Source organism: Oreochromis aureus, linkage group 1 (assembly GCF_013358895.1).
Source record: "Oreochromis aureus strain Israel breed Guangdong linkage group 1, ZZ_aureus, whole genome shotgun sequence".
Classification (NCBI taxonomy): Eukaryota; Metazoa; Chordata; class Actinopteri; order Cichliformes; family Cichlidae; genus Oreochromis; species Oreochromis aureus.
The window spans coordinates 37,588,523-37,611,234 of NC_052942.1; the positions used below are offsets into that span (position 1 = coordinate 37,588,523).

A 22,712-nucleotide genomic window follows, 5' to 3' on the forward strand; every position below is an offset into this window, starting at 1 on the left:
TGAAGTGGCTGTTTGGTCTCTCAATGTGAGGTCTGGGCATGCCTCGCTGCACTGCACAGCATGCACCACGTTGTTAAGTCTGTGTTTTGGAGTTTTGTCTTCGGGTGAACCAGTTTCTGTCTGAGTGTGTTGCTGGGTCTGAAGTACACTGGGATGTCATGCTTGAGAAAACTCTCCTGAGTTTCTCTGACACACCGGCCACATAGGGTGTATCAGTAGCCGGTGTATCAGAGAAACTCAGGAGAGTTTTCTCCAAGCATGACATCCCAGTGTACTTCAGACCCAGCAACACACTCAGACAGAAACTGGTTCACCCGAAAGACAAAACTCCAAAACACAGACTTAACAACGTGGTGTATGCTGTACAGTGCAGCGAGGAATGCCCAGACCTCACATTGGAGAGACCAAACAGCCACTTCACAAGCGCATGGCACAACATAGAAGAGCCACCTCCACGGGACAAGACTCAGCAGTTCATCTGCATCTAAAGGATAAAGGTCACTCTTTTCGAGGATGCCAATGTTCACATTTTGGACAGAGAGGACAGATGGTTTGAAAGAGGAGTGAAAGAGGCCATCTATGTCCACTGTGAGCGACCATCTTTGAACAGAGGCGGTGGTTTACGACACCAACTGTCTGCCATCTATAATCCAGTTTTGAGATCCCTTCCCAGACGCCTTTAACGCCCACTCACATCCTGGGCCATCTGACCTCAGGAATTACATGATAGGGTGGGGCCAGGTTTCACAATGAGCTCACCCGAAACCCTGGCTGATTAGGTCCCACACCCGCTCACACCTTGTCTCATGTGATTAGAGGATCACCAGGGGGTCCTTGTCCCTTTGGGGAATACTCCCACTGGGTTTAAATCTGGGACTCTCGGCCATTTGACCTTAGAACTGAAGAAGCTTCTCGGATGAGAGGTGAAACGTCTTCAAGCAACTTAAAGAAGTCCAGACGCTTTTCTTTCCAAGCTCCTTACACAACTGTTGTTATTGTAACTGTGATTTTTCTTCTAAGTGAATTGCCCAGAGACAGACCTGAATCCACTCCGGCGACTCCACCATCACAGGCCACGGTGAAGCGAACCAAACGTAGTGAAACAGACATGAGCATGAGGCCGGGGAGATTAACGCCGATTGGTGCACTGTGACGTACCTGGCCAGAGGAAAGCTATCAAGAGACACCGGCACCGAAATAAGCCTGTGGGCACGTGCTGGTTTGTATTATTATTGTGGTGGGTACAGATTGTATGTTAGAATTCCTAGTGGGACTTTTGGTCTCTGTGCCATGGTACGTATAGGTGCACCTCTCGTTTTAGTAGGAGAAAAGGGGGTGCGGCTGGGTAAGCCCGGCACCGCTCAACTGACAGTCACGCGCAGACGTCATGTGTTGGCCAAACGGTCACCAGGATCGTTTGACCTTACAATAGGATCACCAACATACATAGATGCTATTGGGGTTCCTAGGGGTGTGCCTAATGAATTTAAGGTAGCGGACCAAATTGGTGGAGGATTTGAAAAGCTTCCCATAATTTCTGCATTTTTTCAAGTAACTCCAAATAAGAATGTGGATCGTATCAATTATGTGCACTATAATGTCCTGAGACTGGCAAACCTTACCAGGGACGCAGTTGAAGGGCCTGCTGAGCAGTTGGGTCCAACATCTTTAATGGCAGTACAAAATCGGATGGCGTTAGATATGTTGTTGGGAGAAAAAGGGGGCGTTTGCGCTATGTTTGGGGATATGTATTGTACTTTTATTCCAAATAACACAGTTCCCGATGGCTCTGTGACCCGAGTTCTGGAAGGCCTAAGGACGTTGTCCACCACAATGTATGGGCATTCGGGAGTGGATAACCTGCTGGAAGCGTGGATGACCTCTGTCTTTGGGCAATGGAAAGGTTTCCTTATGTCAATTATGGTTTCTTTGTCTGTTTTTACTGCAATATTAGCGACGTGTGGGTGTCGTTGTGTGCCTTGTATCAGAGCCTTGTTCATAAGACACATTAATCGTGCTGTGGGAGAATCTGATACAAAGGCAGACACCAGGATGCCACTTTTGGGAAATGGGGAGACAGTATGAAAACATTATGGTGAAAGATTTAGTGTAGTTTTATCTGCCATAGGGCAGATAAAAAGGGGGATTTGTAGGAATGTTTAGCTTATTTTAAAGTTTAGAAATGTGTTAGATAGAATGTAGAATTATTGTGAGACACTGACACTGCCCTGGATATAAATAAAGGCCTGACTGTGTCATGAACTTAGGAGTAGATCTTAGGAGACCCTCCCCCAATTGAACTGTGAAAGTAAGACAAAGAGGAGTTAATGTTAAGTGGAAATTCCTCCGGGGATACCTGTGTGGGGGTCTCAACATTTGTAACTTGATAACTGTGGTCTGGAAGAGAGAGGGGGTTTTTATGACCAGCAGGGAGTCACGTACACACACACAGTGCTTAAACTGTTACACTCACACATCCACATGCACACTCACGTGCACACACATACCAGGTATGCGCACACAGTCACTCACGTGCTCGTGCACATAGACACAGACACAGAGTTTGCAGCACACTGTGGGGGCTTTATGATGGGGTCGTTTCTATAAAGCTGGCTGTAACTAACAAAGAGGTGAAGATTGTTTCAGAGGGACACCGGCCTCGTCTTCCCTTCTAGAAGTGCATGCTTAAATGAAGATGAATAAAGATGAATAAAGATTTTGTAAAAATGACTACTGGGTCCGGTGCGTCTCTGGAGGCCCGAGGAATAAAAAAGAACCGGGGTAAAACTGATTTCCCAACAGCAGCTAAATCAAAACAATTGACAGGTGAAGTGTGTAAAATTGATTTCATTGCAATGCAGTGTTTTACTACAGAAAACTATGAGACCCTGGAGCATTTATGTCGGTGTTACTTAAGCTGTTCTAGCTTCTTTAGAGGTCTGCACTGAGTAAAAAAAATCTGTTATTTGTCTCCTGCTTTACTTCTCAAGCGTCAGTTATGCATATATCTGTCATGGTTCTGGGTCGGTTCGACCCAGCATTTTGAGTTCGTTATGTTTTGGTTTATTTTTGAATGATGGATTGTTCCTTATGTCTCTCTGGTGCTTTGATTTTTATTATGAATCTGTGTTTCTGTTATTCTGGTGTGTTTCTGTATTAGGATTAATGTTTGGGTTGTATTTTGTTGTTATTGCAGGTTTAGTTCAGTGTCTAGTCTGTCTCACTCTGTCGAGTCCGTGTCCTAGTAAAGTGTGTCTTGTTTCCTGTTTTACTTTGGAGGTTCATGTTCCTGTCTAATGTCTGTGTGTCCAGCTTCGCTCCCTCTGTCTCGTTAGCCCTGACTTCTCCCTGGTGTGTTGCCCTCCTGTCTCTCATCCCCTGATTACTGCTGTGTGTATTTAAGCCCTGTGTGTTCTCCTGCTTGTTGCCGGTTCGTCTGTGTTCCATGGTGTTTCGTTCCTCTTTCTGCGTCTCTCTGCCCCGCACCCCGTTTCGTATGTTCTCAGGTTCGTTACTTAGTTTTCCCAGTTTAGGTTTCTCCAGTCATTTGTCATTCCTCACTGCCTGTTCTGTCACTGCCACTTCTGTAAATAAAACATCACTCTCATCACCAGTCAACTGCCTGCATTTTGGGTCCTTTCCCTCCTTCACCACACAGCTCGCCCCGGCGGCCGTGACAATATCCTTATATGTTTATTTGCTTTTTTTTTAATAAAGTGACTTGAGCTGAGCCCTGTCAGTGCTGGCTGTCTAACCACATTATATTGTCTGCTGCCAACCCTCAGGGTGATTTGACCACATACAGAGAGCCTAAAACAGCAGGTGGCTGCTCGGTGTACATGGTTTAGGTGAGCTTGTTAAGTCTACAGTTAGAAAGCAAATAGTTTAAATTGTGGTGTCCTGTCTACTACACTGTTAGGGACTCATGTAGATTTTGGTGGCAGGTTTGAGTGCTCAGATGAAGGTCCGTCATCAAGATAGTATGACAAAGGTTTCTTAATGATAAATAATATTTAATAAACGGAGGGTAAAATAAATATGGCTCAAATTTACAAATATTTTTTTAGTAATCTTACTTGGCTAAAACAAGCTAAATCAACAAACAATAGTAGTTTAATTTACAGTGAAAAATCTATGCCTGTAATAAATTCAAAATTTTGTATAACAAAGTTTAATTTCTGACCTGGTTTGTTTCAGGCCACTTAATCATGCAGAACACAACCTTGTTGTTCGGTCCAGCTTTCAGTTCACTCGGCAGCTGAACTCTCACTGTGCTGCTGGGAGGAGGCGGGCCTGGGCTTACCTGCATCAGCATCAAAGTGCCAAAAACAGTAACAGCAGAATTGGATGTGAATAACAGTAATATTATGCTTAACTTAGCATACATCTAAACATGTATTATAAATTTAATGGAAATTGATCACTGCTGTTCAGCCATTTTAGTCAAAATGATGCCAAATTTGTGGAACTAGAGGAAAGTCATTAAGATTCACAGACTCCGAAATGCAAAGCAGCAGGAAAGTTTAACCCATAAAGCAAATGTTGAGATATTTCATAGTATAAGCAATAATTAACAAGCTGTTTTGTTGCCTAGGGAAAATACATGCACATTTGGAAATCAATAGGATATAAACTCAAATATTCCCAGGAGTTTTCAAGAGCAAAATTGTAGACAAAACAGATATTGGCAGTTTTGCTGCCAAAAAATTGTGAACAACTTAAAATGTCAGTGTCACAAAAATTACAGTCTGCAATTATTTTTAATTAATGTAATTATTATTTTTTAAAAACCTGATTATTGCTGGCATAAATGTCAAGCCCTTCAAAGGTACCATTGGGTTTATACTGTAGGGCAACAACACTGTCAGAAATCATTGATGAACTGGTCCCGTTAATTTCTTCTTCCTCTAGAATTTGTTGTAGCTCCTCAATGGTCCTTGTTGAAAAGGAAAAGAAAACATTAGAATGCCTCATTCTGTTTAAAAATCTTAAATTAATTTCACACCACAGAACAAAGGTGTCAAACTCAAGGCCAGCGGGTCACAACCTGGAAAAATAGATTTAGAGTTTGGCAACATTGTGTATTTTACAAAGGTGCAGTGACTAAGTTAGGGAAAAGAGTTTGTGAGCTGGATGAGGAAATCTGCCAGTTCATGGACAGTAAAGTAAAAGGCAGAGCTCTGCAGGATAAGAGGGGGAAATGTGAGCTGGTGTTTCTGGCTGACATAACTAATCATCTCAGCATCTTAAACCTTCAACTCTGAGGACAAGACTTGCATGATCACTGATGTGTATGATGCAGTGAAGGAGTTTGAAGTGAAGCTGCACTTATGAGTTTACAGGATGCTTTGGAAAGAAAGCCAGGAACAGAAAAGTAATTTTGAGCTGCATCACAACCCTTTGGAAATTGCATTTTTTTTGAAATTGCATTTTTACAGATTCAGATGGAGCTGATAGAGTGGCAGTAGAATGGGACACTAGTGAGTAGTACGACACTGTGGGGTCCACACAGGTCACTCGCTTCATTCCTGAAGCAATGCTCCATGTTTGGCATCACATATCTGTGTGAGAAGCTGTTCTCTTAACAAAACATCACACAGAAGTTGTGTCACTGATCAACGCCTGAAGTCCATTCTGAGAATCTCCTTAACACTAGGTTTACTATCCAAACATAAATGAACTCTGCCAAGAAAAGATGCCAAGCATGCAGCTCTGACAGAATGGCATAAGAGCAGAGAAAACAGAATGTTTTGACTTATTATTTTAACTACTACCTAAAAGCACAATGTTTGTTTTTATTTTCATTATTTTTGTTCATATTTTAAATTTGTATACATTTGACAGGATGTATTTTTTTTTTTTGTTATTTTTAAGTTAAATAATCTGTTCAATAAATGCATATCCTGTTTGGCCTGTGAACTAAAGTGTGCTTTGGGTTTTGGCCCCTTGTGTGATTGAGTTTGACACACTTGCCATAAACCATCTTAAATACATTAACATCTCAACCCTTTTGATTTTGCTCCTATATACATGTTTGATTTAAGAGTTTTTCCAAATATAAATCTCCAAAAAATTAAAAGTTTGTTGCTATTTAGAAGGAAAGTGTTTACTTGACAGCGTCATTACAGCTTCCGTTTTTCAAAATGTTGTCTGAAAGGTCCATACAGCATTTGCCACGCCCTGTTAAAAAAAAATCATATACACATTTTCAATACATTCAAGTTATTTTAAAGTCCTACAGAATGTATCACAGTTTCACCTGAAAACCTTTGTACATTCTTAATTACTGTTTTATCCAATCACAGAGATTTGAGTATGTGTGTGTGTGTCTGTGTGTGTTTGTGTGGGGGACACTTAATTAAAAAATCTATTAAAATTAAAATTCCTTACCATTTTCCTGTTTACTGCTACAACCGTTATCTTTATCATGTTCTGTCTTACAGTCTTTTTTTGGCTCAGGACATGCTATAAATGAAAATAAAGGAAATGTGCACATTTTCAAGTTATTAAGTCCTGGAGAATGAACCACAGTTTCACCTGAAAACTTTTGTATATTCTTAATTGCTGTTTTATCCAATCAAAAAGATGTGTGTGTGGGGGGATACTTATAACCTGAAGCATGGAAACATGAGCCTTAAATATTAATATTAAAGCATCTTACCACTTTTCGTATACTTGTCCTTGCAGAAACCCTGACCTTGTGAACGTGGTTTCTTCTTACAGACTGGTGTTGAACGAGGACATGCAGAAGGTTGGTGTGACAGAAAAAACACCAGCCAGCAGAGAAGCCACCACTTCATCCTGCGAATTGCAGAGAATTAATTTAAAACAGTATCTGTGCTTTACAAACAATAATAGGCTTAGGTTATGGAAGAAGTTCAACCTTCGTCAAAGCAAATACTGCCTAATGAGCTTAAGTTTTATTAAGATGCACCAGAACATATGACTGTTGAATTTAAGATACATATTTGTGTGAAGACTGTGGGTTCTAACAACTGTCTAAAGTCTATAAAGGACGCTGATATTTTTCTTGGGGAAAAAAAGTGTAATCCTTAAAAGTACTGATGGAGCAATATCACCAACATTTTTTTTTTCTTTTTTTGACTTCTTGCTTTAGGGTTTGGCACACTGGATCATCTTCCTCCATCTCACCCAATCCATAGCTTCTCCTCTCTCACACCAACCCTCTGCATGTCCTCCTTTACTACATAATTGTCCTCTGAGGTCTTCCTCTTTAACTCCTCCCTAGTAGCTTAATGTTCAACATCCTTTGTGCAATTAATGTACTATCGTCTCCACCTTGCCCCTCTACCTTTGTCTCCAAATCACTTAACTTTAGCTCTCCCTCTGATATATTAGTTTTTAATCTTGTCCATTCTGCTCTCTCCCAATAAAAATCACACCATCTCCAAATTATACATCTTATTTGGTCCCACTAACCATCTTGTAAACCTTCCCTTTCACTCTTGGTGGTATCTTTCTGTCACAAATCACTCCTGATACTCATCTCCTCTCCACCCGTCCTGCACCTCTCTTGTGAATTTTAACTCAGCTACCTTCAGAGGTAGCAAAAGTACAGACTTTCTTTACCTAAATAGAAGTATAGATACCTGGGTTAAAAAATACTCCTGTAAAGGTTGAAGTACTGAAGTAATTTCTTTACTGTGAAAAAGTAGTCTCTGAAATGCACTCAAAGTAGTAAGTAAAAAGTAGCTTGTTGAAGAAAAATTCTACTAAACATTTTTGTACAAAGGTAACGGAACCTTACGCTATACTAATATAATAATAAAACAACATTAGTACATGGATTAAAAAAACTGTTTTAGTACGACTTTGGTAAGCTACGAGACCGCTCCACTTGATGGATTATAGGAGCATTACAGCTATCGTAGTCAGGAGCCTTGCGGAGTAATCTGGGTCCAAACTCTGCTCCCAAAGTCAAACGAACACTGCGGCATGATTGAGATTTAAAAACTGTCTAAATTCTTTCATCTTTAATAAAATGATCAGAATTGCTGCTTTATCCGGTGTAACAATTAAGTTTAACATCCAGGCTTCCATGAAAACAGAATCTATTAAATTTAACAGAGTTAGAAGTTAGCAGGAAGTTAGCTTGCTAGTTTCGACCTAAACATGATATAGCATGTTCTGACTGAGGGATTTGTGAAAAAATTAAAACGTACAGCTCTGCTATCACTTCCAACATAAATGAAGACAGAAAACTAAACGGCAGTGACGTTTGTAGGGTTACTGAAGTTGGGCTAGCTGGTATATAATGGTGTGCTACGTGATCGCTAGCGACTTAGCATAGCGACTTAGCATAACATAAGCACAGTGAAGCTGGAGGATGAATGCAAACTTTTTTCCACTCGATAAAAGTTAACATGAGGGTTCCCGATGGGTAGGGACAAATGCAATCCCATGGCAGGATGCTGTAAACAGACCCAACTTCAGTCAGGAGAACAACTGAGATAATCCATCCACGATGCGAGGTTAGTCATTAATATACTGCAACAACATAGGAATAGAGCTGCTGCGAGAGAATTCAACATTAATGAATCAATGGTACAGAAGTGGAGGAAGCAAGAAGAATGAGTTGAGTAAAGTTTGGCTTATCTGACTATTTTGTTTTGCTTAATGCACCTTATAATCCGGTGCGCCTTATGTATGAAGACAGACCCATTCATCGACAGTGCGCCTTATAATCTGGTTCACCTTATGGTACTTGATTAAAATTGTGACATCACTTGCAAGCTTTAAATCTGCAGTTTATCAAGCCTCACTGAGCAGTGCTTATCTTTAACTCTAGCCTGTCTTCTTCCTCTCCTATCCTGTCTGTCTTCCTACAACTTTCTGGATCTCTGAATGAATTTATCTCACACTTTCTCTCCCCATGAAATACAGCAGCTTTACCTTTAGCTAGCAACACACTGTGTGACAAAATCTCCTTATGTATCACTAACTAGATTCTTAAGTACCACAATCAAAACTTGCGGACACCTGAACTCCTTCCAGCCCACTTTAACTTCCGAGTATAAACACTAGAGGCAGGGGTGTCAAACTCATTTTACATTGATCTTAAGTGGGCCGGACCAGTGAAACTCTCCTTTCTGTTAGGGTAAAGGAGTTGCACATTAAACTGTTTTTCTACACAAAATGTGTAAAATCACAGAAAAAGTTCTATTAGCTCATTGCCCAGACTATCCAATTTTTTGTTTTTTGTTTTAAACTGTAGTCATATAAAAAAGATAAATGTCTACAATAAAAAGTGGTAAACAGACACATTTGTCATTTACAGCAGTGTGAAAGAGTTTGCCCCCTTCCTGATTTCCTTTTTTATGCATGTCACACTTAAATGTTTCAGATCAAACAAATGTAAATATTAGACAAAGACAACAAGTAAATACAAAATGCAGTCTCTAAATGAAGGTGTTTATTATTAAGGGGGAAAAATCCAAACCTACATCGCCTTGTGTAAAAGTGTTTGCCCCCTCCATGCTCTTGAGACTTTGATGGGAGACACAGCAAACCTTATGACAATGGCACATACTGATATTGCTTGATAATTCGTTTTTATCAGGATGTTCTAAAAACACCCTGAAAAGCCTTCAGTTAATCCAAAATGCTGCAGCAAGAGTCCTGACAGGGACTAGAAAGAGAGATCATATTTCTCCTGTATTGGCTTCCCTCCATTGGCTCCCTGTGAAATCCAGAATTAAAGTCAAAATCTTGCTCCTCACATACAAGGTCTTGAATAGTCAGGCCCCATCTTATCTTAATGACCTTATAGTACCGTATCTGTCATGCGGCGGCTGTGTGAAGGCGAGAGAGGACCCAAATGCACGGCTCAGGACACGCGGGGATAACTCAAAAGGCAGGTCTTTATTAATAGGAACATAGACATACAAAACTATACTTAGGAGAAACTAGAGCTGAGGCACTGGGAAGACACGAGGGAATGCACACAACCTAGAGGGACGACGCAACACGGAACAAAGGGATACTCTGACATAAATACACAGAAGGTAATGAGGGAAGTGGGAACACACGGGGAACACAGCTGAGGACAATCACCTATGACAGAGCGGGGAGGACACGAAACTGAAAATACTGACACTAAGATGTGGACCTTAAACACAACACAGAGTACACAGAGAGGAGCACAGAGAGAGGCAGAGAACAAGAAGAAATACACGAGGGGATGAGGAGAATACAGAACACAAAGGATGGAACACGGTACCAGAACAAACACCACAATACATGCACGGACACGGGGGGAATCCAAATACCAAACCAAACAATCCTATGAACACAAAGAACAAAATATAAAACCACAGGAAAACTAAGAACACTGGGTCAAAATGACCCAGGACCATGACAGTACCCCCCCCTTAAGGGCTGACTCCAGACAGCCCAAACCCAAGAACCAAAAGACAAGAAAACTGAAAACAACCCAACCAGGGCAGGATGCGGGGGACCAGGACGGAGGGACCGAAACCAAACAGAACACATGGAGCATGAGACCAAAACCGAGCCCAGAAACATACAAAAACAGTCCAAAACAAAAGATGCTGGAGTCCAGGGAAACAGCGTCCATGGAGAACAGAAAGTCGACCCGGGGGGCGACAGCACAAAAGTTCATAGTCCGGCTGTTCCGGGGGCCGGCCACGTGAGAAGTGGCAGCAGAACAGGTCCGGAGGCCGGGCGCATGGAAGACGGCGGCGGCAGCAGAACGGGTCCGGAGGCCGGCCGCGTGGAAGACGGCGGCGGCTGCAGAGCGGGTCCGGAGGCCGGCCGCGTGGAAGACGGTGGCGGCTCTCAAGCGTCAGGCGTACTGGTCGAGGCTTGGTGGGCACAGGACCAGACGAGGGCAGAAGCAGAAGCTGGACCAGACGACGGCGTAGGTGGAGCAGAAGCCGGAGCTGGACCAGGCGGAGCAGAAGCAGAAGCTGGACCAGGCGACGGCGTAGGCGGAGCAGAAGCAGAAGCAGAAGCCGGAGCTGGACCTGGACCAGGCGGAGCAGAAGCAGAAGCTGGACCAGACGACGGCGTAGGCGGAGCAGAAGCAGAAGCCGGAGCTGGACCAGGCGGAGCAAAAGCAGAGGCCGGACCGGGCGAAGGCGACTTGGACCCTCCAGCGGAGACGAGGAGGTGCTGGCCGGGCTGACCAGAGCCGCCAGCGGAGACGAGGAGCGGCTGGAGAGGTTCTCCTGAACCCCCAGCGGAGACGAGGAAGTGCTGGCCGGGCTCACCTGAACCCCCAGCAGAGACGAGGAAGTGCTGGCCGGGCTCACCTGAACCCCCAGCGGAGACGAGGAAGTGCTGGCCGGGCTCACCTGAACCCCCAGCGGAGACGAGGAAGTGTTGGCCAGGCTCACCTGAACCCGCGGAGATGAGGGATGGCTGGAGCGGTTCTCCTGAACCCCCAGCGGAGACGAGGGATGGCTGGAGCGGTTCTCCTGAACCCCCAGCGAGAAGAGATGCAGAGCCAGCAGGTGCGGAGACCCCTGGCTCAGCGGACACCAACTGTAGCTGCACAGGGCACGCAGTCGGCTTGGGATGCAACAGCTGGGGCTGTGCGGGGCAAACAGTCTGTCCAAAATGTGTCAGCACCACGCAGTCTTCAGCTGGCTGAGTGAGCACACAAGAGCTTTCAGCAGAGGATGGCAGTGACTGAACAGGTGGTTGAGCAACTAACTGAGCTGGTGACAGAGTTAATGACTGAGCTGATAACTGAACAGGCAATGGAGCTGATAACTGTGCAAGAGACTGAGCTGGTGACAAAACAGGAAACTGTGCTAATAACTGAGCTAATGACTGCGCTATGGACAAAAGTGCAAGTTGTAGCGGTGGTTGCAGTGATGGTGGATCAGCAGGTAGTTGAGCTGGTGACTGAGCAGGTGTCTGACTCTTGGCTGCTCTCCTCCGGGGAGCAGGAACGGGTGCAGGGCCTGGCCGAACACCAGCCATCCCCACCCGAGGAACAGATACGGGTGCAGGGACGAACTGGGCTCTTGCAGCCTTAACCCTGGGGGGCGCGCGTGGGTGCAGGAGCTAGCTGGACCTCTGCTGCTCCCACCCAAGGAACTGAGACGGGTGCAGGAGTCGGCAGGGTCACAGCTGACCTCACCCGGGGAGCCGGAACAGGTGCAGGCAATGGCTGGGTGTCCATCAACCCTACCCGAGGAGCAGGTATGGGCGCCGGGACGAATGGAGCCTCTACCAGGCTGGAGACAGAAGCAGGGACCAGCTGGACCTCAGCCACCCTCACCCGAGGAACTGATACAGGTACAAGGGAAAGCTGGGCCCGCGCTGCCCTGGGTACAGGAACCGGAGGTGGAGAGCGAAGCACGGGAACAGCAACTGACACAGGGTAAACTAGGTTGATGGTGCCGAACACCGTAATAGCTATCAGAGACTTATGGCAGGCTGATTTCAGCAACTCTGCTGTTCTTAAGCTGTCCATCTTATAGTTAGCAGTCTTAGGAAGAGTGAGTTCAGGAACATTCACAGGTACTGGAGAATTCACACAAGCAGTGTCTGGATAACCTGGATGTGAAATAACACTACACACAGTCATACAGGATGTAGCCTGAGACGTAGTACACACAGAGTCCATGAAACTTGGCCGAAAAGCATGGCGCACAGAGTTAAACTGACATGACCGGGGAACAGAAAAGTTAACCTGTGCAACCAGCTCTGCCGTGCTCAAACTAAATTCTTTTGCCAGTCTATGTATAGCAGATGAAACCTTGCGGCTCTCAACCTTAGCAGGCATTGAATACACAGTTTCAAGGAGTCCACGAGGAAAAACAGAAACAGTCACCTGCTTAGCAGGCATGGGAGAAGGCGAGGTTACACAGGTAGTGTCCGAGTTAGCACTTTCGAGTTGTGGCACAGAAAAAACCACAGCCTGAGAAACTGACGGAGCAACACTGGGAGTCACAGATACAAGAGTTGGCTCAAAGATTAAACTGTTCATAGCAGAGGAAAGGCTAATAGTCTCTGTGTCACCTGGCTCAGGCAGAACACTAGGAGTAGACGTTACATTGGCTTGCTCAGCAACACAGGTCTCATTCTCAGTAACTCTTTGGGGAACTGAGAGAGCAATAGCTGGTTGAGGGGTTGGCTGAGGAATATCAGAAATGTCTGAAGACAATAAAGGCTGGAACATGAGACAGTCACTGGAAGGAGCATCACCTAGAGAACACTCAGTCCCGGATGGTTTGTGCTGCTCATCATGCACGGTTACATCTAGAGCTGATGATGGAGGTGGTGTGTGGCTGAGCTCAGACTGGGAGACCTCTGAATGTACAGGCTGAGTGAAACAGTTCTGTTGGGCTAAAATGCTGGTAGCAGTATGTAGGTGACTCTGGTGTGGAATAACAGCCTTAGGTTCAGCTAACTCTACTGGTGAAACATTCTTACTAGCTAACTCAGAGGAAACACTGCGAGCATTACAAAAATCTGAGGGCTCAGAAACACAAAGATTACTAGTGAAAGCAACTGGTGAATTATCTGACACGGAGGTGCCTCGCTGAAGACTGTCTTTAGAGTCCAAACACAAAATGGCAGAATTGTCTGAGTTAGGCTGCACAATATGCACGGAGGGCCAAACAGTGCTACTCACAGCGGGGGATAAGTCATGAAGTCCAGGTTCAGAACGTTTGGGCTGAGTGTGTGAAGCACAGTCACTCGCTCCCACGGGTGCAGCCTGCTTGGCTGTACGGGAGCGACGGCGGCGCCCCTAATTTGACGCGTGCACATTCGCACCTCAACGCGTGTCCAAGAAAAATCCATCGCGCGTGAACCGGAAATGTGGGAGGAATGTGGGAGGAAGTTTTATTATGCTGTGCTTTTTCTCCGTCCTGCGCGCCACTTTGTGGCGCCTTTTTCCCTCGCGGTGCAGGTGTGTATCTCCGAATGAGGGTCATAGTTATGAGTGTTTTGTGCTGTTTTTCTATTGGACGTGATGGTTATCAAAACCAAACATGATAAGTTTGGCAAGCGCAGGAGACACGACACGGAGGAGATTTGTCAATCAGGCTGCAGCAGAATGCAATGCGCATTGTTGAAAGCTGTACGGTGCAATAACAAAAATCAGCGAAATGTGACGGGTGAACAGCGGGACCACTGTATACTGTTTTATTAATAAACAAAATATATTCCTATATGACAACACGCATAAATTAACTGCCTACATTAATTCACTGTAAACCTTGTCCTTCTGACTGACACTCCCTGCTGCCTCTCCGGGCTGTCCCTGGTCCTCGGGGGAAGTTCTCCACGGTCCGCACCATATTGCCGCTAGTCTCCCGCTGGGGTGAGGAAGGGGTCCAGAAACCCCATGACCGCGAAGAACTTCCATCTCTTCCCCGATCCTGCTGCAGACCCACTCCTCTTCTCCTTCTCTGTCCTGTTCTCCTTATTATATGTGTCCCTGAGGCTCTTCCACTTTCTCCTGCAGATGTCCTCTGAATAAACACATTATCTTGTTGGCGGAAAGGTATTTGTACATCAGTGGGAAAATAGCGGGACAGTACGCGTCAGTACCTAGGTCAGAGCCACGTCACCAGGCTCCTGATTGGTTGTCGCGGCGCGATTTGATGCCGGAGTTCAGATTTTCCAACTCGAGCGGTAGAGGCGAAACACGCGTATGCACAAAATGCAACATAAAAACTCACGCGCGTGTTTTTTTCCGCGAGTCTACACTGACGCGCGTTTTGGCGTTTTGGCGACGCAAATCTGCTTCCGAATTTTCGCCGGACGCGCAATCGCGTGTCATCGCGCTCTTTCCATTGACTTTACATGTAAACCTGACGCTCTGGCCGCCTCTATCGCGTTCGGTGTGAACGCACCGTTAGATGTGGACCTTAAACACAACACAGAGTACACAGAGAGGAGCACAGAGAGAGGCAGAGAACAAGAAGAAATACACGAGGGGATGAGGAGAATACAGAACACAAAGGATGGAACACGGTACCAGAACAAACACCACAATACAAGCACGGACACGGGGGGAATCCAAATACCAAACCAAACAATCCTATGAACACAAAGAACAAAATATAAAACCACAGGAAAACTAAGAACACTGGGTCAAAATGACCCAGGACCATGACAGTATCACCTGATTAGAGCACTTCGCTTTCGCACTGCAGCCTTACTTGTGGTTCCTAGTGTATTTAAAAGTAGAATGGGGGGCAGAGCCTTCAGTTTTCAGGCCCCTCTTCTATAAAACCAACTTCCAGTTTGGATTCGGGAGACAGACACTATCTCTACTTTTATGATTAGGCTTAAAACTTTCCTTTTTGATAATGAAATTTGTCTATTCATGTTTGTGTGCATAACCTAAATATACTTTGTTAGACTAAGTATATTGGGTTGTACTGAAAGATATAGTTGCAACTAACCAAATACCCTTTAAAGGGTCATTTCAAGAGATAAAGAAAAACGTATTTTTTTGTGAAGGCCTCAGGTTGTAATTTCTATTGTATAATTTTTATCTGCTGTTACATTAAGATTATTTGGAGTTAACTCAAAAACTTGTGTGTTATCATCATTTGCACTCATACTTGACTCCTACTAAACCTAGAGAGAGGTGTACTCAGGAGTGGGTTACATTTCGCTTGTGTTAACTTGTTATTTTCTATTATATCGCGAGAGTACTGTTGCCCGCGAGGTGTTGTTGTTGTGTGTGAAGAAAATGGCGCAACGAATAAAGCGCTTGGTGTGAGACTACGATGTCGTGTCTTTTGAGTTAACATTGGTAGCAGAGGATGGTTACCAATTACAAAGTACCACCAAAGCTTGATGAAGCCAGGCCATACGAGTGCTGGAAGAATGAAGTCAATATCTGGAGACGAGTTACGGAGCTGGATAAAAAGAAACAGGCACTCGCGGTGGCGCTGGGGCTCGAGGGAAGAGCCAGAGAAACGGCCATGGAGATACCCGCGGAAGATTTGAACAAAGATGACGGTATGGAAATACTACTTGCAAAACTTGACGCGGTGTTTCAGAGAGAAGAGAAAGACTGCGCTTATGAAGCCTATTTGTACTTGTAGCCTACAAGTACAACATGACGCTGCCTGACGCTGTGTTAGCATTTAAGCTTCTAGATACGGCTTGTCTTGATGAGAAAAGTCGACAGCTTGCACTGACAGCGTGCACGGACTTAACATTTGCGTCTATGAAGTCTGCACTGAAACAGATTTTCAGAGGGAAAGTAGCCGGAGTTTTCAGCGGAATTCAACTGAATCAAGATGCAGTTTTCCTTACGGAACAAAAAGGTCCCAAATACAAACGAAACAACGGTACTTCGTCGCGGAGTGGACAGCGACAACCACTACAAGGTACCAACCCACTTGACAAGTTTGGCAAGCGAACAAGATGTGCTATTTGTCAGAGCACTTACTGTAACTCCCTCCAAGTTGAAAAACGGACACAAGGCGTTCTTGATTTTTACTGGCATTTATTGCACACAGGTGCCACCAACGATGCCGTGAGAACTATACAAACAACATAGAATAATCAATTTCCACAATAAATTGTTCTCATAGAGAATAAACAATAAAGCACATTATTAAACAAGATAAAACACTCACAATTTTACATTTACAAATTACACGTGACCACCATAAACTCGACAGTTCAGTTACAAACAAACATCTTATTTCCCTATCACGACATAAACGCACATTGCATACCTCATTGGCCGCATTAACTTGCAGGGGTTAATGAAAACACATCTTGCAGTGTCACTTCTTTTCACAGCTGGAAAACTTCGTTGCATGCGTCTGCATAGCTCTACCACCGAGTGACAGAAGAAAGCATGCTGCCCTCTATCAAGTGTGGCGTGCAACTGAAAATACTGTCAACCCCAAAACAACAGACTGAACATTGGTTCCACCCTGGAAACATTCTGTAAACCATTTAAATGTGTATTTTTAAACCCAACGATGTATACATTAAATCTGATATATTAAAATAAAATATTTTTAACTTATTTATTGCAACTTAAACCATGAAATTATCTTTAACTGCATGACTGCTGCTGACGGCAGCCACACTTACCACTGGGCTAAAGACTGTCCTCATCGTAATGGTGACCAAGTAAAGCTAACTGAAGATGGGAAAGTGGAGGAGTGTAACATTACTTTGTACACTAAAGCCTCAATGACAGACTCTGAAATCTTCCTGACTGAAGCACTGGGGTCAGCCATTATTGATACTGCATGTACACGCACAGTTTGTGGTCAGAAGTGGCTAGATAGTTACATGCGTGACCTCAGCCAAGGCCAAGTAAACAAGTTGTTGCAATCAGAAGCCCCAGTTCCAGACCATTTCGCTTTGGGGATGGTACTGTAGTGTATTCCAGCAGAAAAGTGAAACTTCCAGCCAAAATTGGACAAACGAAATGTGACATTGAAAGTGAAGTAGTTCCTGTTGACATTCCACTACTACTGAGCAAAACGTCTCTCAAGAAAGCAGGGACGGTTCTAGACATGGAGAATGACAGTGTTGTCATGTTCAAGCAGCCTGTTCCCCTAGAGCTCACTAGTTCGGGACACTATTGTGTGGACATTAGAGATGAAAATACTACAGAAAGCTGCAATGAAAATGAAGTTCTCATGGTAACTGCTGAAATGTCTACAAAAGAGAAACAGAAAGTTCTTGTGAAGCTTCATAAGCAGTTTGGTCATGCATCTGCAGAGAGGTTATTGAGGCTCATCCAAAGCTCTGGCAATACAGACCAACAATGTGCAGTTATTCTACAAGAGATAGTTCGTGACTGTGACATTTGTCAGAGATATTGCAAAACCAAGCCGAGACCTGCTGTTGGTCTACCCCTGGCTTCTGAGTATAATGAGACAGTAGCGATAGATCTACATGAGCTGGAGCCCAATGTGTGGTACCTTCACATCATCGACCACTTCACACGCTTCAGTGCCGGCAGCATCATAAAGACAAAGAAAGCTGCAGAGATCGTCAACTCCTTCATTCACACCTGGATAAGCATTCACGGTGCCCCCAGACGGCTCTACACAGACAACGGCGGAGAGTTCAACAACACAGAGATTCGGGACATGGCTGAAAACTTCAACATTGAGGTAAAGACAACGGCGGGTATAGTCCTGGAGCAACGGACTACTGAGAGACATAACATGACACTTACAGAAATCCTCCTGAAGGTAAAAAGGAACGAGGATGTGACTGGCACACTGCATTAGACTGGGCCCTTATGGCCAAAAATAGTATGCTTAATGTTCATGGTTATAGTCCACATCAACTTGTGTTTGGCCAAAACCCCAACCTTCCTTCTGTGTTGATGGATAAGCCACCTGTCTTAGAGGGCACAACTGTAAGTGCAAGAGTAGCTGAACATATATCAGCATTACATGCTTCCAGGAAAGCATTTACTGAGGCAGAGTGTTCAGAAAGGATCAGGAGAGCACTACGCAAGCAACTTAGGCCCACAGATGACAAATATGAGGCAGGAGATAAAGTATACTACAAACGAGTCAACTGTACAGAGTGGAAGGGTCCAGGTGTAGTTATTGGGCAGGATGGAACTGTTGTATTTGTAAGACATGGGGGGACTCTTGTAAGAGTACACCAGTCAAGGTTGAGTAAAGTGGATGCACAGAGTGGAGATAAACAAATACCACACAGTACTACTGATGATGACACTGACAACAAAGACACAGTTGAAAATGATGACACTGACACACCCGATGGTGAACAGAGTATTAGTGAGGAAGAAGATCACTATTGACAGAGAAACTAACACTACAGAAAACATGTCTGTCACACATACTGCAAATGAGCCCTCTACACCCACTGATCCTGTCTCCTCTGCAAATGTAAAGTTAAGGGCAGGACAGCTGATCACTTTTACCAACAGAGACAACGGTGTTCAACACACAGCCAGAGTGCTAGGCAGAGCGGGAAAAGCAAAAGGGCAATACAAAAACTGGTACAATGTGCAATATCTTGAGCATGATGGTAGTGAAGGTGAAAAGAAAGCTGTAGACATGTCACTTGTTGATGGTCTTTGCACTGAAGCTGAAAACAGAGATGCAGATGTACTCATAACAAAAGATATTTCCTTTGATTCTGCTAAGCAGCAGGAGATTGAGAGCTGGCAAAGTAATGGTGTGTTTGATGAAGTGAAAGACCTGGGTCAAAAATGTGTGTCTACTAGATGGGTCTGTACATTCAAAGAAACTACTAATGGTGTTGTCCCAAAGGCTCGACTTGTGGCACGGGGGTTTGAAGAGGTAAATACTAAAGAACTACAAAAAGACTCTCCAACATGTGCGTCTGAGTCCCTCAGACTGGTGCTAGCTGTGATATGTCAAAACAAGTGGAGAGTAAATTCAATGGACATTAAATCTGCCTTCTTGCAGGGAATGGAACTGTCAAGAGACATTTATCTTCGTCCCCCACTTGAAGCTGGCAAGGACAATGTTCTATGGAAACTGAAAAAGTGTGTTTATGGACTTGCAGATGCTTCACTTTATTGGTACAATAAAGTCAAAGACATTATGCTCAAAACTGGTGGTAAAATATCACAGGTTGATCCTGCAGTGTTCTATTGGCAGAATGAACAATCTGAGATTACAGGAGTGCTTGCATGTCACGTTGATGATTTCCTTTGGGCTGGTTCAAGTCACTTTGCAACTCATATCATTCCTGTACTGAAATCTACCTTCCTTGTGGGCCGTGAAGAACATGACAGCTTTTCTTATGTTGGTATGGACATTTGTACAGTCTATTCATGAAGTGAACAAAGTTATCCGTAAACTTAAGGCAGAGAAAGTGACTCTTAAGTTTCAGCACTTGGGTAACAGTGAGGATTTGGCATTGGCTGTTTTCAGTGATGCTTCATTTGGCAACCTTCCTGATGGTGGTACTCAAGGAGGGGCATTAATCGTCCTTATGGGTAAAGGAGGAAAGTTTTGTCCTCTCTTTTGGCAGTCTAAAAAAATCAGGCGTGTGGTCAGAAGTACAATGGCAGGAGAAACTCTTGCCATGTCAGATGGAATAGATAGTGCTGTCTTCCTGGCAACACTTTTTTCTGAGCTTACAACTGGTAACACTGGTCTGAATGCTCTTCCTTTGATCTGTGTGACTGACAATCATTCCTTGTTTGATGCACTCAAGTCTACGAAGCAGGTTACAGAGAAGAGACTGAGGCTAGAAATGAGCAGCATTAAAGAGCTCATACAAGCCAAGAAAATCAGACAGGTTTGTTGGTCAGATTCAAAATCCCAACTTGCTGATTGTCTGACAAAAAAGGCAGTTTCACCTTTAACTCTTCTAAAGGCACTAGATGAAGGACTCTGGATACTGTAATCCTTTGTTTACAAAGTTGTCTTTGCATTAAAATGCACTATTGGTTATTGTGTGCAATGATAGTGTGCTTTAAGTAAAGCAAAGCACTTTGAAATGTTTTTTTGTTTATATAAATATATACATATATGTACACAAATGTTTACAGGGGTGTGTTTATACTTTCATTTTATTTTATTTTTTTAAAAGAAAGAGGGAGATTGTTAACTTGTTATTTTCTATTATATCGTGAGAGTACTGTTGCCCGCGAGGTGTTGTTGTTGTGTGTGAAGAAAATGGCGCAACGAATAAAGCGCTTGGTGTGAGACTACGACGTCGTGTCTTTTGAGTTAACAGCTTGTCCATAATGAATAATATAAAGGTGTATATAAATAAATTTAATTTATTTATATACACACTAGTAAAATCAAAATATGGGTAAAGAATCAGAATCAGAATCAGAATTGTGTTTACTGGCCAAGTATATGTGCAGACACATACAAGGAATTTGGTTCCGGTAGATGGTGGCTCTCAAGCACAGCAATGTAAATGTCACACACACACACACACACACACACACACACACACACACACACACGTCTATATATACATTACACATGCATACACATACATACACAAAGCTGTGTAAACCAACTATAAAAGTCCTTGTTAGTCCAGTTTAAGAGCAGTAATTCGTCGACTTTGTTTGGAAGAGAGCGGAGATTCGCGAGGTGAATGGAGGGAGAGCCGTGCGGGATCCTCGCCGACGTAGTTTCACCAGCGAGTCCCCGCTCACGTCTCCTCCAGGAGCCACAGAGAGCTGCTGCGCCCAACTAAAATCTCCAAAAAACTTTCCGGTTTGTGAAAACGGATAAGAACTATAGTGAGACGACTGCCTGATGTTTAGCAGTTGATCTCTGGAGAAAGTGATGTGGTCTGAGTGACCAAAAGCGCAGAAAATAAACAGAAACAAGAAAAGTGCGAGAGAGCGCAGTACCGAGGCTGCCATCCGCGGCGCCATCTTGTATCTACTAAAGTAGGAGAAGTAGGAGAAAATTAACAAATTAACCTTTGTTAGGTTAACCCTCGATAAATCTTTCCCAAAGATGTTTCCTGCCACTTTTTATTACACTGATTTGGGTTTAAGGAGCCTCCTTCTTCATAAGTTTGATTTGAATATCAAAGGTAAAATATTATACTGGATAACCTGTTAGTCTATAAAACTTTGTCTTTTTAACATTGCACTTCACCTGTCAGCAAAACTGTAGACGGAAAAAATGTAATAGCAGAACTTCAAAACCTGAAGAGCCGGTCAGGAGGGGAAGGATTAGATTTTATTTCAGCTATGAGAATTAAACTTCTCATTTGACAGTTGGTGATTCTTCTTTTACACAAGCCGACCTCAGAATATGACCTCAGCAGCACCCAGTGACAACAGACAAATAATCTTATATAAACATTCTTTATGCTGAATAAACTTTTATTTTAATATTGGAGTAAATTTGTAGTAACTCTCAAACAAATAGTCAAAGGAGTTTGCAAAGAAAAGCGTCTGGACTTCTTTGAGTTGCTTGAAGACGTTTCACCTCTCATCCGAGAAGCTTCTTCAGTTCTAAGGTCAAATGGCCGAGTCCCAGATTTAAACCCAGTGGGAGTATCCCCCAAGGAGGGACAAAGGACCCCTGGTGATCCTCTAATCACATGCGCCAAGGTGTGAAAGTGGGTGTGGGACCTAATCAGCCAGGGTTTCAGGTGAGCTCATTGTGAAACCTGGCCCCACCCTATCATGTGATTTCCTGAGGTCAGATGGCCCAGGATGTGAGTGGGCGTTAAGGCGTCTGGGGAGGAACTCAAAACTGGATTATAGATGGCAGACAGTTGGTGTCGTAAACCACCGCCTCTGTTCAAAGATGGTCGCTCACAGTGGACATAGATGGCCTCTTTCACTCCTCTTTCAAACCATCTGTCCTCTCTGTCCAATATGTGAACATTGGCATCCTCGAAAGAGTGACCTTTATCCTTAAGATGCAGGTGGACTGCTGAGTCTTGTCCTGTGGAGGTGGCTCTTCTATGTTGTGCCATGCGCTTGTGAAGTGGCTGTTTGGTCTCTCCAATGTAGAGGTCCGGGCATTCCTCACTGCACTGTACAGCATACACCACGTTGTTCAGTCTGTGTTTTGGAGTTTTGTCTTTCAGGTGAAACAGTTTGTGTCTGAGTGTGTTGCTGGGTCTGAAGTACACTGGGATGTCATGCTTGGAGAAAACTCTCCTGAGTTTCTCTGATACACCGGCTACATAGGGGATGACAACGTTGTTGCGTCTGTCTTTCTTATCCTCCCTCGCTGGTGTCTGATCTTCTTTTCTGTGCCTCTTTGCTG

At 44.0% G+C, this 22,712-nt stretch overlaps 1 protein-coding gene across 1 annotated transcript in view; it reads right to left on the reverse strand.

Annotated features, from left to right (window-relative positions):
* LOC116325074 (adhesion G-protein coupled receptor G2-like) overlaps positions 1–22,712 on the reverse strand; it is a 54,286-nt gene that overhangs the window by 25,844 nt on the left and 5,730 nt on the right. The window contains exons 2-6 of the mRNA XM_039613525.1: positions 6,662–6,801; positions 6,391–6,465; positions 6,111–6,180; positions 4,792–4,936; positions 4,184–4,303 (exon numbers count right to left, since the gene is read on the reverse strand). Coding sequence (XP_039469459.1) covers positions 4,184–4,303; positions 4,792–4,936; positions 6,111–6,180; positions 6,391–6,465; positions 6,662–6,801 — 550 coding nt within the window. The remainder of the gene's footprint in view (positions 1–4,183; positions 4,304–4,791; positions 4,937–6,110; positions 6,181–6,390; positions 6,466–6,661; positions 6,802–22,712) is intronic.